Source organism: Rana temporaria, chromosome 2 (genome assembly GCF_905171775.1).
Source record: "Rana temporaria chromosome 2, aRanTem1.1, whole genome shotgun sequence".
Lineage (NCBI taxonomy): Eukaryota > Metazoa > Chordata > Amphibia > Anura > Ranidae > Rana > Rana temporaria.
In genome coordinates this window covers 293,657,505-293,675,580 of record NC_053490.1, presented here as the reverse complement: position 1 = coordinate 293,675,580, position 18,076 = coordinate 293,657,505, and the positions used below count along the sequence as shown (strand labels likewise).

Genomic DNA, 18,076 nt, shown 5'->3' with positions numbered 1-18,076 from the left:
CACTGCATTGATGCTTTCACACAATTTCACAGCAACCATGAGCTAAAACAGTAGAAGTTCAGGAATATTTCTTTATCCCATTGTTTTGGAAATCTATATACACTACAAACCGGGCCATCATCATATCCAAGGTATAGTGACTCTTATCGAATCAATCATACAGTGTCACTGTGCCCTGCATATGATGATGGCGTAGTATCACTGTGCCCTGCATATGATGATGGTGTAGTATCACTGTGCCCTGCATATGATGATGGCGTAGTATCACTGTGCCCTGCATATGATGATGGCGTAGTATCACTGTGCCCTGCATATGATGATGGTGTAGTATCACTGTGCCCTGCATATGATGATGATAGTCGGGTGTCACTGTGCCCTGGAGATGATGACGACAGTGTAGTGTCACTGTGCCCTGGAGATGATGAGGATAGTCTGTTATCACTGTGCCCTGGAGATGATGAGGATAGTCTGTTATCACTGTGCCCTGGAGATGATGATGGAGTAATGTCACTATGCCCTGGATTCTGACGATGATAGCCGGGTGTCACTGACTTTTTTTTTTTTTTTACGATACATGAATTTAGTTTATTTCTTTATCCTATGGTTTTGGAAAGCTACGTACACTACATATGTAAAAATAAGGTACAGCGCTAGGTGAAAAACTTGAAACCAAAATTATGAAAAAAATATATATATGTGATGTCAAAAAAATTGATAAATGACAAATATTAACATATGTGGAAAAAAACTGTGAAGAAAAGGTTCCAAAGTATGAGGCCTTGTACAGACGAGCAAACATGTCCGATGAAAACGGTCCGCGGACCGTTTTCATCGGACATGTCTGCTGGGGGATTTTGGTCTGATGTGTGTACACACCATCAGACAAAAATCCCTGGACAGAATATGCGGTGACGATGCCGCGGCGACCCCGGAAGTTCAATACTTTGATGCATGCGAGGGATTTCGATCCAGCGGACATGTCCGATGAGTCGTACAAACCAACCATCGGACATGTCCGACGGACAGGCTTCCAGCGGACATGTTTCTTAGCATGCCAAGAAACATTTGTCCGCTGGAAACCTGTCCGCTAGGCCAGGAATCCAGTCCTGTCAGCCCTACACACAGTCGGACATGTCCGCAGACCAGTTTCAGCAGACATGTTCGGTCGTGTGTACGAGGCCTAAGTATTAAAGTCCATAAACTGTGATTACTCATCCAACCTTTACTTTGATGTCAAAGAGAATTCTTCTTCCACCAAGAGGACACCCAAATAGTGAGATGTAGTCTCCTTACCACAGATGGATGACAGTCATTACAGCGGTCTGAATGGGCACAGGGATTTTTAAGTCTTCCCAGATAGACTCACTCCAAGCATTGGTAAAGGGGCAATGACTCCGAAATGAACTCGTTCCAGAAAGTAAATTGATGGTTCAATAACTCATGGAATGAGAAACAAAGAAAAGCCCCATAGCGCGATATCCCTGACGACGTCTTTTGATGACGAAACGCGTAGGTGTGGCCTTGCTGAGTGGAACGTCATCACGCTCTGAACACGGAGATACGCAGCTACGGAGCCTAGCAGACAGGAGAGGATTTGAGGAGACGCCGCATTCCCTCTACACTTGCACTCATCGCGTTACTTTATCAACATAAGTGTAAGTGCAACTTTATTAGTCGATTAAACCCGCTTTTAAACGTTATCACGATATGGGGCTTTTCTTTGTTTCTCATTCCATGCGTTATTGAACCATCAATTTGCTTTATGGAGCGAGTTCATTTCGGAGTCATTGCCCTTTTACCAATGCTTGGAGTGAGTCTATCCGGGAAGACTTAAAAATCCCTGTGCCCATTCAGACCACTGTAATGACGGTCATCCATCTGTGGTAAGGAGACTACATCTCACTATTTGGGTGTCCTCTTGGTGGAAGAATTCTCTTTACTCATCCAACCTTTACTTTGATGTCAATCACAGTTTATGGACTTTAATACTTACAGGGAGTGCAGAATTATTAGGCAAATGAGTATTTTGACCACATCATCCTCTTTATGCATGTTGTCTTACTCCAAGCTGTATAGGCTCGAAAGCCTACTACCAATTAAGCATATTAGGTGATGTGCATCTCTGTAATGAGAAGGTGTGTGGTCTAATGACATCAACACCCTATATCAGGTGTGCATAATTATTAGTCAACTTCCTTTCCTTTGGCAAAATGGGTCAAAAGAAGGACTTGACAGGCTCAGAAAAGTCAAAAATAATGAGATATCTTGCAGAGGGATGCAGCACTCTTAAAATTGCAAAGCTTCTGAAGCGTGATCATTGAACAATCAAGCGTTTCATTCAAAATAGTCAACAGGGTCGCAAGAAGCGTGTGGAAAAACCAAGGCGCAAAATAACTGCCCATGAACTGAGAAAAGTCAAGCGTGCAGCTGCCAAGATGCCACTTGCCACCAGTTTGGCCATATTTCAGAGCTGCAACATCACTGGAGTGCCCAAAAGCACAAGGTGTGCAATACTCAGAGACATGGCCAAGGTAAGAAAGGCTGAAAGACGACCACCACTGAACAAGACACACAAGCTGAAACGTCAAGACTGGGCCAAGAAATATCTCAAGACTGATATTTCTAAGGTTTTATGGACTGATGAAATGAGAGCGAGTCTTGATGGGTCAGATGGATGGGCCCGTGGCTGGATTGGTAAAGGGCAGAGAGCTCCAGTCCGACTCAGACGCCAGCAAGGTGGAGGTGGAGTACTGGTTTGGGCTGGTATCATCAAAGATGAACTTGTGGGGCCTTTTCGGGTTGAGGATGGAGTCAAGCTCAACTCCCAGTCCTACTGCCAGTTTCTGGAAGACACCTTCTTCAAGCAGTGGTACAGGAAGAAGTCTGCATCCTTCAAGAAAAACATGATTTTCATGCAGGACAATGCTCCATCACACGCGTCCAAGTACTCCACAGCGTGGCTGGCAAGAAAGGGTATAAAAGAAGAAAAACTAATGACATGGCCTCCTTGTTCACCATCAAATGTGAGATTTACAAGGAGGGAAAACAGTACACCTCTCTGAACAGTGTCTGGGAGGCTGTGGTTGCTGCTGCACGAAATGTTGATGGTGAACAGATCAAAACACTGACAGAATCCATGGATGGCAAGCTTTTGAGTGTCCTTGCAAAGAAAGGTGGCTATATTGGTCACTGATTTGTTTTGTTTTTGAATGTCAGAAATGTATATTTGTGAATGTTGAGATGTTATATTGGTTTCACTGGTAAAAATAAATAATTGAAATGGGTATATATATTTTTTTTGTTAAGTTGCCTAATAATTATGCACAGTAATAGTCACCTGCACACAGAGATATCCCCCTAAAATAGCTAAAACTAAAAACAAACTAAAAACTACCGTATTTATTCGAGTATAACGCGCACCCCTAATTTTCAATAAAAAAATCGGTATAAAATCATTGTAATTGCTAAAAATCATTTATGTCCAGCCATGCCCCCTGTATGTCCAGCCATGCCCCCTGTATGTCCAGCCATGCCCCCTGTATGTCCAGCCATGCCCCCTGTATGTCCAGCCATGCCCCCTGTATGTCCAGCCATGCCCCCTGTATGTCCAGCCATGCCCCCTGTATGTCCAGCCATGCCCCCTGTATGTCCAGCCATGCCCCCTTACCTTTAATCACGCGGCGCGCGGGAACATTACAGACAGCGTTCGTTTGAACAGCTGTTTTCCCTGCCACGCATAGACACTTCCCCTTGCTCGCGATTGGACAGATCCGTCCAAGGGGGAGTGTCTACGCGCGGCAGGGAAACCAGCTATTCAAACGAAAGCTGTCTAATGTTCCCCCGCGCCGCGTGATTAACGTTGTGGTGGCTTCGGTGGCGGCGGGGGGGACAAAGTCCTCGAGTATAACGCGCACCCAAACTTTAATCTTTTTTTTTGGGTATAAAATTTTGCGCGTTATACTCGAATAAATACGGTACTTCCAAAAATATTCAGCTTTGATATTAATGAGTTTTTTTGGGTTCATTGAGAACATGGTTGTTGTTCAATAATAAAATTAATCCTCAAAAATACAACTTGCCTAATAATTCTGCAATCCCTGCATAGTTTGGAACCTTTTCTTCACAGTTGTTTGTTTCCACATATGTTAATATTTATATTTGTCATTTATTAATTTTTTAGACATCACATATATTTTTTCATAATTCTGGTTTCAAGTTTTTCACCTAGCGCTGTACATTATTTTTACATATTGTTTGTTTTACTTTTGGTATTTTAGGTAATTGGTACTGGCAGATTTTTTTTCCCAATATCATTTTGGGACTTCATCACATTTATTAGTTAGCGCAGTGTTTTTTTTCCTAATTAGGAAAATATTTTTTATTTGTTGTCTCTATGTACACCACAAACCGTATGAATGAAACGGTTCCGATATCACTGTTTTACTAACCTGACAGCTTATTATTCTAAATAGAACCTTTAACTACTTGCCGACCAGCCGCCGTCATTTTACGGCAGCAGGTCGGCTCCCCTACGCGAGAGCACGTAGCTATACGTCGGCTCTCATACAGGCCACTAGGGGCGTGCCGCCCGTTCCCGACTCCCGTGCCCGGCGGGCACGATCGCACGTTACAGAGCGGGGATCGGGAGCCGTGTGTAAACAATGTATGTATGAACAGAAGATCGGTCATTTCCCCTAGTGAGGCAACCCCCCCCTACAGTTAGAACACACCAAGGGAACATACTTAACCCCTTCACTGCCCGTGGCATTTTTATAGTAATCCAATGCATTTTTATAGCACTGATCGCTATAAAAATTACAATGAGTCCGAACTGTCCGCCATAATGTCGCAGTACCGGGGGGGGGGGGGAAACGCTGATCGCCGTCATTACTAGTAAAAAAATGCACACACACACACACACACACACACACACACATAAAAATGCCATAAAAATACCCCCTATTTTGTAAACGCTATAACTTTTGCGCAGACCAAACAATAAACGCTTATTGCAAAAAAAAAATTTTTACGAAAAATATGTAGAAGAATACGTATCGGCCTAAACTGAGGGGGGAAAAAAATTTTGTTTTTATATATTTTTGGGGGATATTTATTATAGCAAAAAGTAAAAAAAAAACGACGTTACGTAACGGTGTTTCTATGAACCTTCCAGGACGGCACCCGAGAGATGGCTCCTCCCCACAGGAAACACAATCACTTAACAATTTAAAAGTCCCCACCCTTCCCCTTGATCCTCAGTATGAATTAGAGTAGTCCTGAACTGGTTCACAAGGGACATTGTTCCGTATAGGTACTTACCACCTAGCGTTTAGCTTATCTTTTCCCTCCACATAGGGCGGGAAGTAGGCCCGCCGTCCTGGAAGGTTCATAGAAACACTGTTACCGGTAAGTAACGTCGGTTTTCTCTCATCACCTTCCAGGACGGCACCCGAGAGGATAAACGAGTAACCAACAGGCCTACTTTAGGGTGGGACCCTTGCCTGCAAGGTCTTTCTGCTAAATGTCAGAATCTGATTTTATTTCACCACTTCCACTCCCTAGTGTGTGATGAGGGTATCCTAGCTGGATCATGAAAATGACCTTCAGGTCTGCTCCATCTATGCTCCTGTCTCCTCTTTGGATGCAGAGTCTAGGTGGCACGTGCTCTTAAAGAAAAAAATTCTGAGAGCTTGAGTATTCTTTAGGATAGAAAGGTTGGCTGCGCCAATATTCTAGCCATCGTGGTTGAGAGTGTCTGCAAAGCTGCATAAGACCATCCAAAGTTTAGTCAGAGATTTGTTCTGTGAAACAAAGCCCTACTTTGATCAACCAAGAAAAAAACATGTGGTTTTAAGCCACTAGTCTGTACAGGAGAATGGTTTAGAAAGAAACAGGGTCTCCCGACGTACAATCCTTGTGGGTCCCCCTTTTTTGTTTGCCATAGTCCTGGTGAAACAAGGAAATAAACCCACTCAAGGATACTAGATTAAGGGAAGTCTATTCCCTTCACTCAAATGACTGGACAGGTATGTGACCAAGCAGGGCGTTTGGTGTGCTCCTGCACTCCCTTCAGTCCACCTCCATTCATTGGAATGCATGTGACTTTATAGCGAGGACACTTATTGGTCAGTGTCTGGACCACAGGATGCCTTGGCGTGGCTCGTTCGTGCGTCCGCCAATACGCGTGGACAAACTCCCGTCTCCAACGTACACTGCTAGACCGGACAAAACAGCTGCTCTGCAAGCCGGTTGACAAGCAGGTCCCATCCTGGTCATTCCCCATTTCTGGGTTCCTTCCCATCTGAATACTGACATGTCAGATGTGAGATTGTTCTATATACCCTAGGCTCCTTATAACCCTGCGAGTCGATCATTAAACTACGCAGAAAAGAAGCCTGTTACAAAATTGCGAGTAACCACTGCATTCATTGGTATATAACAGAAAAGAACAAAGGTGTCGGGGGAAAGAAAACTTTTCACCGCCCCCCGCGTATAATATGCAGATACATTTTACCCTATAATCTCAGGGTAAACCCATGAGTGCCACACGCCAACAGAATACAGTATTCTGTAAAAATCCAGTGTTTGAGGTCATGATCCACTCCACGCACCAAGGAGTGTTAAGTTAAGCAGATCCCTACCACAAGGGACCAATGCCATAGTATGAGTAAAAGATGAATATTGGTTATTCATATCCAGTTCGTCCGAGGGGGTGACATGAAGGACATGCACTGAGCTATAAAGCTATCGGATCGGGAGAACCAGTCAGAAAAAATCCTGATGCTGAATTTTTTAGGCAAACAGCCCCTAACAGCGTAACCCCTTTCCTACTAAAAAGAACCTGCTAGGTGATTTTATGACCTCCTTCCAGTGTCCTATAACCCTACTGGGTTCAGGTCTAGGGAATGTCTCTGGCATGCCTAGAAGTAAAGGCCCGCAATCAGAAATCCTGTTCCTTCCATGTGAATGGAAAATAAGGTCTGAAATAAAGTGACCAAAATGTCCCAGATATACAGGTCCTAGATCTTGTATTTCCGAAGGACAGCAAGCTCAGACTTAAAATGGAAAGACAGATAGACACCCCCAGCCTCCACTGCTGTGTTTTCTGATATACAGAAACCTGTAGGATAGAGAAGACACAACCAACCTTAGGTGTGCATTTCTCATATGTAGTAAGATACCATATAACCTAAGCCCAGAGAAAGGACAGAAGCTCCAAGTGTGAGCTTCTGATGCTTAATAGGTTTATAGGTCCTACATTCAACAGAGAGGCCACTAGCCAATATGGTGTTTTTTCTGAGTAATAAAGAACGCAGAGGACACAGACACCTTCTACTGCTGTGTTTTATTTATGTGCAGCGACCCAAAGTAATAGATTCAGGACAGGAGGACAAGAACCACTATAGTGTTGTCTATTCCTGACTCTGACCGCAGTACGGTCTTCCAATCAACAGAAAATAATACTAGCACCTATAGTATATCTCTGATGATCATAAAAAAAAAAAAGGCAGTCGCATGGCCAGTATGACAACAAAAGGACATATGCGGCCTCAACCGTGTATTGCTGGTGTTATACTCCCTGCAGTCATAACTAGCAGAGAGTGGTATTAGCATACTTCAGATAAACAATAGGGTATAGGACAAGGGAACGAAATGTTACAGACAGTAACATTGTATACTCCAACACCCACAGTCATATACCTGATAGAAACGCCACTAGCAAGAAAACTCAATGCTGTGCGTTTCTGGATAGTAACAGTATACCGTCATAAACCCACAATACCAGTTGTGCATTATTTTGATTAGAAAAAAACTTGGAAAGTTTATATGACCAACAGCATGTTGTCGGCAACCCAATGTGTTACTTAATGCAACCTTGTCGGGTCATCTAATCAACAGAAATGTCACTAGCAAAAAAAGGACCCTTAAAGCAGTGCATATCTGAATTTATAAATATCCTTAACAATAATACAATGCTATGCGTTTCTGATCAGCAAAATTGTATAGTCATATAACCAGCAGAAGTGTCGCTATCAGTAACTCAGCGTCATGCGTTTCTGATAAGTAATAGTGTACCAACATGTAACCTCCAGAAATTTTTACCAACAGTAACTCAGTGTGGTATGTTTCTGAATAACCATAGTGTGCGGTTATATAATAGAGGTGTCACCGACAAATCAATGTCATGCTTCTCTGATAAGCAATAATATACATTCCTGTATCCGACAGAAATTACACCGACAGTAACTCAATGTGGTATGTTTCTGAATAACAATAGTGTGCGAATATACAATAGAGGCGTCACCACCATTCAGTGTTATGCGTTTGATAAGGAACAGAGTACCGTTATCTAATCAATTTTAGGCATTTCTGGTGAGTCATAGGATATCCCTTGATCATCAGTCTACATATACATACACACACACACACACACACACACACACACACATATATCTCAGAAATGACCCAAGATAAACCCGTGTTGTGCATTTCTGATGTGCGGACAGACCAACGCTCTATCCTAGCATAACCTGAGTTTCAGATATTGATCCTTCATCCCAGTGAAGGAACATGGTAGTTCCAAATACTGGAAATCCGAGGTGTGTGACTATACCACAATAGTGGTAGCTGCTATTCTGCTATTGCAAAGGTCCGAGTAGGTGTAGCTGGTCCACACACAGGTGGGAGCTAGTCCAAGCCTTTAAGGTCTTAACGAGCACAGACTCAGAAATCAATTAGGTCTCTCATGAAGAGGTGACCATAGTCTCAGGCTGGAGGCAATCAGACACCTGTATGGCTGATTTTCATAGCTTTAACACAGGGGTTTGTACCAGAGAAACTCTTAATTAAGGGTTGCAGGCTAGCATTTTATGCTTCTCACACCACCTAAATGGTTTGTTGCCTGAGCCACAAGAGGTTTAGATTAACTCTAACACACTGGTAATATACCCACTAGTATGCCCCCTGTTGGGCCTATCCTAAGAGTTTAGGAGGTCAGTTTTTTGGCTAAAAAACCTAACTGCACCCTTGTGATCTGCCTGTCAGATTCATGGCAGGCTGGCCCTAACTGGATTGAGCCTTGCTCAGCCCCCTTTTATGAGATTATTCTAGGGATTTTATAATCTCCTCAGAGGCCTGTATTTGCCTGCAGGAGTCCAACCAGACCCTCTAGGGTGAAGGGCTCCTGTTTAGCTTGGCTTACCATATCCTCCCTGTCCTCCTTAAGCTTCCTCTACCTGGACTAGAGGGAATGACTGTGAGAGCGGGGGAAGGGCACTAGGTTCCGTTCGGACGAGGCATTCTTGGGAGGATATGTCTTCTCTAGGGATAAGCTCCTCTATGTCAGACCTTAGTTACGGACTGCCTGGCGGCTTCATGGAAAGTTTTTCCTTTCTCTAAGTTATTAATGCATTCTTAGAAAAAAACAGGACTGCAGGTTTGTACTGGGGAGGTGAAAGGGTGAGAAGTAAAAACCAGTCCTGTGCTGGCTGGCTGGCCCCAGAGACTCAGACCCTGAAGACCAGGACTCGCACTCCCGTTCCTCCTCCCTTTCCAAGGGGGAATGTACTCACTGCGCCCCGACCTGGATCTGCCTGCAGTCACATTTGCCTTCATCTCCTCCTGTCCATGAGGAGGTTTGGCTGGGTCCCCGGCTGTCGGTACCTCTTGTAAGGGCTATCCGCAAGCCGACCCTTCCACCGCCACGCTTCTCTCCGGCGTCCCTCCCGGGTTGCGCTGTGAGGCAAAAGCCCACCTTCACTCAGAGGCTTGGAGCGCAAGGTTTCCAAAAGTAGGAAGCAGTACCCAGGAAGAGAGAGCTCTTCAAATGGCGGCGTTTCTTCTGCACCCTAGCGATGGCAAGCCTCCCCGCAGCTCAGAGCGCTGGTGCACGCCTGGGGCGACCTGTGAGTTAGACCCGAAGGCCTACAGGTTAGTTCAGCCCTCCCCGGCCTCCCTAGAACCTGTCTCAACAGGGGTACCTTCGACCTTTCCGGTCTCTAGGTTTTCAAACAAAACAAACGTGACGATGTGTTCGGGAGAAACACAATCAATACTGAGGATCAAGGGGAAGGGTGGGGACTTTTAAATTGTTAAGTGATTGTGTTTCCTGTGGGGAGGAGCCATCATCTCGGGTGCCGTCCTGGAAGGTGATGAGAGAAATATTCATTTTTTTCAAAATTGTCGCTCTATTTTTGTCTATAGCGCAAAAACTAAAAACCGCAGAGGTGATCAAATACCACCAAAAGAAAGCTCTATTTGTGGGGAAAAAAGGACGCCAATTTTGTTTGGGAGACACTTTGCACGACCGCGCAATTGTCAGTTAAATCGACGCAGTGCCAAATCGCAAAAAGTGCTCTGGTCTTTGACCAGCAATATGGTCCGGTGGTTAATGTTTGCAAACAAAATGAAGATTTCCTAACTGCCAGCAAGAATGAGTCCTTACATTAAGGCCCCCTTCCACACTGCAAGACAGGCCACGTTAGCAGTAAAGTGCCACTAATTTTAGCAGCACTTCTTCGGCCACTACCGGGGGGAACTTTTAACTAGCCTGTATGTGCTGCAGGAGAAGTCAGGGATTAAAGTGAACCTGCTGCTGTGCCCTTTAGATTCACAGGGAAAATGGTTGTAGTGGTTACTAGGTTATGCACCAGGAAAGGAAAATAAAATTTTCCTGGTGCCTTCATAGCAGTAGACGCATGGGGAGGGGGGGGGGGGGGGGGTGTGGAACAACCAATCATACGTATGCCGCCATGGATAGGCACCAGGAAAGGAAAATTACGGAGAGGCAAGTATTCAATTTTCCATTATACCTCCTGAAGCACAGTATAGAATAAGGAATGGGAGAGGGATCATAGATAAAAGGCCACTAAATATGCGCGCGCACACACACTGCAGCATTTTTTTTTTAAATAGTGACTTAATGCTTGGAGTTTTCCTTTAAGTTTCAAGAATTACTGCTATGGTCACTGCTATGACACCAAGCTATGCAGTGGAATAACGTCCTTGCAGGATGTCTCCAATTTACAAGCCGACCTCAATGCTCTGTCTAATTGGGCGACTAAGTGGCAGATTAGGTTTAATGTAGATAAATGTAAAGTTATGCACTTGGGGGCTAAGAATATGCATGCATCATACATACTAGGGGGAGTACAACTGGGGGGGATCTGTAGTGGAGAAGGATCTGGGGGTTTTAGTTGATCATAAGCTCAATAATGGCATGCAATGCCAAGCTGCGGTTTCCAAAGCGAGCAAAGTCCTTTCTTGTATTAAGAGAGGTATGGACTCCAGAGACAGATATAATTTTGCCCCTGTACAAATCATTAGTAAGACCTCATCTGGAATATGCAGTTCAGTTTTGGGCTCCAGTTCTCAAAAAGGACATCGGAGAACTGGAGAAAGTGCAGAGAAGGGCAACCAAACTGATAAGAGGCATGGAGGAGCTCAGCTATGAGGAAAGATTAGAGGAACTGAATTTATTCACTCTTGAGAAGAGGAGAATAAGGGGGGATATGATCAACATGTACAAATATATAATAGGTCCATACAGTGAACTTGGTGTTGAGTTATTCACTTTACAGTCAACACTGAGGACAAGGGGGCACTCTTTACGTCTAGAGGAAAAGAGATTTCACCTCCAAATACGGAAAGGTTTTTTCACAGTAAGAGCTGTGAAAATGTGGAACAGACTCCCTCCAGAGGTGGTTCTGGCCAGCTCAGTAGATTTCTTTAACCACTTGCCCACCAGGTAAATTCTGGCACTTCTCTCCTTCATGTGAAAATCACAATTTTTTTGCTAGAAAATTAATCAGAACCCCCAAACATTATATATTTTTTTTTAGCAGACATCCTAGGGAATAAAATGGCAGTCATTGCAATACTTTTTGTCACACCGTATTTGCGCAGCGGTCTTACAAGCGCACTTTTTTTGGATAAAAATCACTTTTTTGAATTAAAAAATAAGACAACAATACATTTTGCCCATTTTTTTTATATATTGTGAAAGATAATGTTACGCCGAGTAAAATGATACCCAACATGTCACGCTTAAAAATTGCGCCCGCTCGTGGCATGGCGTCAAACTTTTACCCTTAAAAATCTCGATAGGCGACGTTTAAAAAATTCTACAGGTTGCATTTTTTGAGTTGCAGAGTAGGTCTAGGGCTAGAATTATTGCTCTCACTCTAACGATCGCGGCGATACCTCACTTGTGTGGTTTGAATACCGTTTTCATATGCGGGCGCTACTCGCGTATGCGTTTGCTTCTGCGCGCGAGCTCGTCGGGACGGGGCGCTTTAAAAAATTTTTTTTTGGTTTTCTTATTTATTTTTATTTAGTTTTATAATTTTTTACACTGAAAAAAAAAAAAAAAAAAAATTGATCACTTTTATTCCTATTACAAGGAATGTAAACATCCCTTGTAATAGAAAAAAGCATGACAGGTCCTCTTAAATATGAGATCTGGGGTCAAAAAGACCTCAGATCTCATAATTAGACTTAAATGCAAAAAAAAAAATTAAAAAAAAAAGTCATTTTTTCAAATGACAAAAAAAAAAATGTTTCTTTAAGAGGCTGGGCGGGACTGACGTTTTGACGTCACTTCCGCCCAGCAGAGCTAGGAGGACGGGTGAAGGAGATTTCTCCTTCAGTCCCGTCCCCGCTCAGCTGCCGGACACATCCGATCCCCTCCGCCGCTACCGACGGCTCCGGTAAGCGGCGGAGGGCGCGGGAGAGCGGCGGGAGGGGGGGGCCCCTCTCCCGCCACCGATAACGGAGATCTCGCGGCGAATCCGCCGCGGAGACCGCCGTTATCGTGTACACCACCGCCCCCTGAAAAGATGAATATCTCGGTTGTGGCAGCAGCTGCTGCCGTTATCGAGATATTCAACTTCAAAAAGAGGACGTCTTTTTGACATGGGGCGGTGGTCAAGAGGTTAAGAAAGGCCTGGATTCTTTCCTAAATGTACAGAATATAACTGAGTACTAAGATTTGTAGGTAAAGTTGATCCAGGGTAAATCCGATTGCGTCTCGGGGGATCAGGAAGGAATTTTTTCCCCTGCTGTAGCAAATTGGATCATGCTCTGCTGGAGTTGGGTGTATAGGATTTTACTGTGTTTTTTATTTTGTTTTTTTTTATTTTTTGATGGACTTGTGTCTTTTTTCAACCTGACTAACTATGTAACTATGCAACACTGACATACAAGAACTATAATCGTCTGAAATCCGGAATAGTTTCTTTTTAAAGTTTATACATTTTTTAGACTAAGGTTTTAAACCTTACCATCTGTATACAAGCTTTACCTTAAGAGCATTTAATTAAAGGACTAAAGAATCGCCAGACTTCATTGTTAAGCTTAACTACTTCAATATAGGGCACCGTCATCCCCTTCCTGCCCAGGCCAATTTTCAGCGCAATCACATTTTGAATGACAATTGCACGGTCATGCTACACTGTTCCCAAATGAATTTTTTTGCATTTTTTCCCCCCACAAATGGATCTTTTTGGTGGTATTTGAGCGCCACTGGGTTTTTTGTTTGCTTCATAAAAGTTAAACTTTGTGAAGTAAGTTTTCTCCTTCAATGACGAGGCGGCACTAATGGGCGCAGATGACGAGGCACTTATATGCATCGCTGATGGGCGGCACTGATGCACACAGATTGGCATCCTTGGTGGTCTCCAATGGGCACCCTCGATGGGTCTGCACTGATAATCAGTGCGCAGATTATCAGTGCAGACCCCCTCATCAGGGAAGCAGCTGATTGGCTCTCCTCTACTCGTGCCTTGTCAGCACGAGTAGAGGAAAAGCCGATAAACGGCACTTCCTGGTTACCATGTGATGAGCCGTTATTGGACATGGCTAATCACATGGTAAAGAGCCTACGTCATAGGCTTTTTTCCTTGGATCGGAGATGCAATGTGTGAGACACACCAATCGCCATGCTGCACGCCCCCGCACTCAGCAGTTTTAGAAAATCTCCCCCAAAGTGTATAGCGTTTGGTGTGCAGGAACACAAACTGCTTGCACACCACCCTGACCTCAATTCTATCGGAAACCTTTGGAACTAAACGGCACAAAAACCCAACAGTGTAGATCCTTATGGAGAGCCTTAAGTGGAATGGGATGTCATCCATCAAGCTCATATAGATGTGATGGTCAGGTGTCCACAAAACAATTGGCCACAGTGTATCTAAACTGGTATTGGCAAGTTGCTTTGATTTGTTTAAACTCTTCTTAGCAAAAGCTAGTTTAAAAATTGTTAGAAAGGCAAACGCATCATATTCTGCAAAATATATTTTTTCTTGCCTTGTGTGATGGGTGAAAATTAAACCAATTAGAAATCCATTCTGGACTGTTCAGACTCATCAGAAAATGCCAGGGAATGGTCAATGTGGGAATTAAACATATGATATTCCCAGACTGTCACTTGTCATCCTTATAGATGAGGCGGAATTAAGACAATGACGGTCACTCTGCCCAAAACAGAATCTTTAATTTTTTGTTTTAAACCTATGAAACAAATATTCTAAAAAAATCAAAATATTCACAATCACAACAATGGAACACTACAATTGGTTACAAATAACAAATCATTAATGTGAGCCGTATTTATACTTTATCCTACAGCAAAGTGTGCTAGGAATATTTAAGCAAACACTGCAGCTGCATGACAAAAACCAAGAAGCAAAAAAGGTGAAAGCTACATAATGATGCTTAAGCCAACCTGTGCCGGTTTTTATTCTTGCGTTTCTTGTGACTGCTATGATGCCCTCCAGAGTTGGCCGATGATGCCGCTTTCTGAGGCTTGACACCCGATAAGGAACCATCTAGATCTTCTGTATCATCCTGACTAGGCTCATTCTCCTGATTCTGAAAGTCTGGAGAATTGTCGCTCTCTGTTCCGCTGCCTGGCTCTCCTACAAAACCAGAGTAAAAACAGATAATGGTAGGTTTGCTTATTGTGTTTCATATAGAACAGGGAGATTCGATTAGGGGGAAGTCACTGCCAGTTTCAGATTTTTTTTTTTTATCTTGCAATCGATTATATATATATATATATATATATATATATATATATATATATATATATATATATATATATATATATATATATATATATATATATATTAAAAAAATATATATTTATATTATATATATATATATATATATATATATATAAAAAAAAAAACACAAACAAAACACACACACACACACACACACACACACACACACACACACACACCTTTTTTAATATGAGGATGCGGCAAGCAAACAAGTGTGAACATTCTGTGTGATTTGGGAAGTCATAAAAGGCACTTACGTTTATCAATCATTTGATCTTGTACTCCAGCTAATGCACTTACAGCCTGAAAAGCAAAAGGCTACTTTTAGCACCAATTTCACAGTTTTTCTCTCATTATTAGACAGATTATCAAAACAATAAAATTAACATGTTCTCAACAAAGGAAGAGTTATATCCGTTTTAAAAGTATAACCTTTAACTGAAAATATACTTTAGCCGTTTTTTTCAAGTGTACCATATTAAATTGGTTGTAAACCTCAGACATGAAAATGAACAAAGCAAATCCTACTAGAGTGTATTTTTCTGAATCCAAAAGCACAAAGTCTGCTTCTTCCTCTCTGCATGACCCACTCCTAGTGGATTCAACAGACACCTCAGCCTCCAGAATATGGCCCACCCCCTCCTAAACATAGCAGATCACTCTTACTCTCCCTTTGTGTCTCTGAGCCTATGAAGAAGTGGTGGGTGTGTCTTTCCAATCAGCTGTGAGATCACAATGTTCTCTGTGCTCTAGCTCTGCAGTGTGTGATCAGATCACTGTCCCCTGCTTTCTGTTGCCGAGTGAAAAACCTCATCTGTGTATTAAAGAAGGCTGTACAGGACAGAAGGCTGCAAATAAACAGGAACAACTTATGTAGGAGGATTGGTTTCATCTCAGTATATCACCTGAGGCCAGTCACTTCACTTGGCAATGGCATATGTAAGGGTTTGCAACCACTTGAAGGGCTCCCAAATGTACAACGGGCTGAACACTGAACTGCAGCATTTTTAGTAATAGGATGCCTGGTAGTGTGCTGCAATGCAAGGGGCAGTGCATTGGAATGCAAATGCAGAAAAATGACACAGCAACTGGCTAACACATAATGTGAGTGAAGTGAACATCCTATTCACATGGTGATCTTACACTGTCATGTTTTAGGTGATTGTTCAGCTGGAAAAGCTTTCACAAGAAAAAAAAAAAAAAAAAAGGGAGGATAATGATCCCTTTCTTTCCATAAAATGAAAATCGAAATCAATAACCGTCTCCTCAAAACCTCCTCAAAGTACCAAACCCAGGAAAAACAGCTTACCGTATTTTCCGGCGTATAAGAGGACTTTCTAACCCCTTAAAATCTTCTTAAAAGTCGGGTGTCGTCTTATACGCCGGTAACCTAACCTTACCTTATCCCAAGACATGCAGAATCGCGGCCGTACATTTTTTCAAAAGCCGCGCCTCCTACGTCTTCTGTTCTGTGATAGGCGGAACACTCAGCTTCCCAGAACACTCAGCTTCCCAGGAGGCACGGTGTTCAGTGTTCGCCTATCACGGAGGCCCTCTCGTCCTGTGTTTAGTGTCCGCCTATCACGGAGGCTCTCTCGTCCTCGGACGAGAGGGCCTCCGTGATAGGCGAACACTAAACACAGTGCCTCCAGGGAAGCTGAGTGTTCCGCCTATCACGGACCAGAAGACGTAGGAGGCGCGGCTTTTGAAAAAACGTACAGCCACGATTCTGCATGTCTTAGGATAAGGTAAGGGCACAGTCTGGCATGTAATGGGGCACAGTCTGGCATGTAATGGTGGCACCGTGAGGCGAGGCATGACTAGTAGGAAGGGGGTAGTCTTATATGGCGAGTATATCCCAAAACCAACATTTTGGCTGGAAAATTAGGGGGCCGTCTTATACGCCGGCAAATATGGTATTTTATTTAGGGCCAATTCAGACTATTGCATTTTAGTAACGCACATGCCTTGCCAAAGCACACATTGTCCTGTTTGTGGCAACAGGCTGAATGTGGACTAATGTGAAAGAAAAATAAAAAAGCAACTACAAATGGGAATCTTTTCATAGACAGTCATACATTTTTCGCAGTTTCAGGTTTAGTGAGCATGCAACGTTCCTTTCTAAAATCAATCCCAAATTGTCAAAAAGTATTTAAAATACTCACCGCTGCAGAAGTTACTGAAGATTTACTAAAAAGTCTTTCTGCTTCTTTAAACTTTCGATTTCTTCTATCATTTTTGCTGTTTGAGTTCCTAAGAGAAAAACCAAAAACACAAAAGTTAGGAACCTGGTAACTAATTTTCTGGGAATCCTCCATGGCAGCATTGAGAGAAGGTTTCTCCCACCTAGAGACAGGAAGCACACCATTCACCATTATAAAAGACACATACCCCTGCGCATCAGAAATACAATAGTACTGAAAATCAATAGGTAAAAAGTACAAAAAGAAAAAAAAAAATGGACCCCACTACACCTTGTGTAATCAAGCCCTAAAAAAAAATATAGTTGGTTAGGCAGAGTTAAAAGATAAAGTCATCTTTAGTAACAAGTTACATACCCCCTACCACCCCCCTAATTCCCAATTGCGACATCAGGCCAGGGATCTTCTCCCTGCACCTGCCATCACAAAAAAAAAAAAAAGAGAAGGACTGAGGGAAAGTAAAGGATCATTCATAAAAACTATAGTATTTCATGTGTGGACCAAATGTATGTGCATATTTAAACAAAGCAATCTTTCACAACAAACAGAGATAAAAAAAATATATATATTACTTTTGATTTGTTAAGTAACGGTCCCATCCTCGGATGATATTCCCATACATCTGGGTATCTTCCAGATAACTTCCTTCGAAAGCATAGATCTGGCGTTCTAGATTTGCCAAGGTCTCCTAAAAAACGGCAAAAAATAAATTAAAGGGCAGCACAAAATAATATTTAAATAACGCAGTGGGGAAAAAACTCCAATCTGCTGGTAAAAAAGAAAAAAAAAAAAAAAAAAAATGTAAAATACCCA

At 42.8% G+C, this 18,076-nt stretch overlaps 1 protein-coding gene across 6 annotated transcripts in view; it reads right to left on the bottom strand.

The window, feature by feature from the left end:
* Positions 1-18,076, bottom strand: part of MEAF6 (MYST/Esa1 associated factor 6) — a 53,499-nt gene that overhangs the window by 17,426 nt on the left and 17,997 nt on the right. For all 6 annotated transcript variants that reach the window (XR_005747004.1, XR_005747005.1, XR_005747006.1 and 3 more), the window contains exons 2-5: positions 17,836-17,951; positions 17,228-17,315; positions 15,320-15,365; positions 14,723-14,915 (exon numbers count right to left, since the gene is read on the bottom strand). Coding sequence is in view for 2 of the 6 variants with exons in the window: in XM_040337227.1 (XP_040193161.1) it covers positions 14,723-14,915; positions 15,320-15,365; positions 17,228-17,315; positions 17,836-17,951 (443 nt within the window). In the remaining 4 variants the exon portion in view is untranslated. The remainder of the gene's footprint in view (positions 1-14,722; positions 14,916-15,319; positions 15,366-17,227; positions 17,316-17,835; positions 17,952-18,076) is intronic.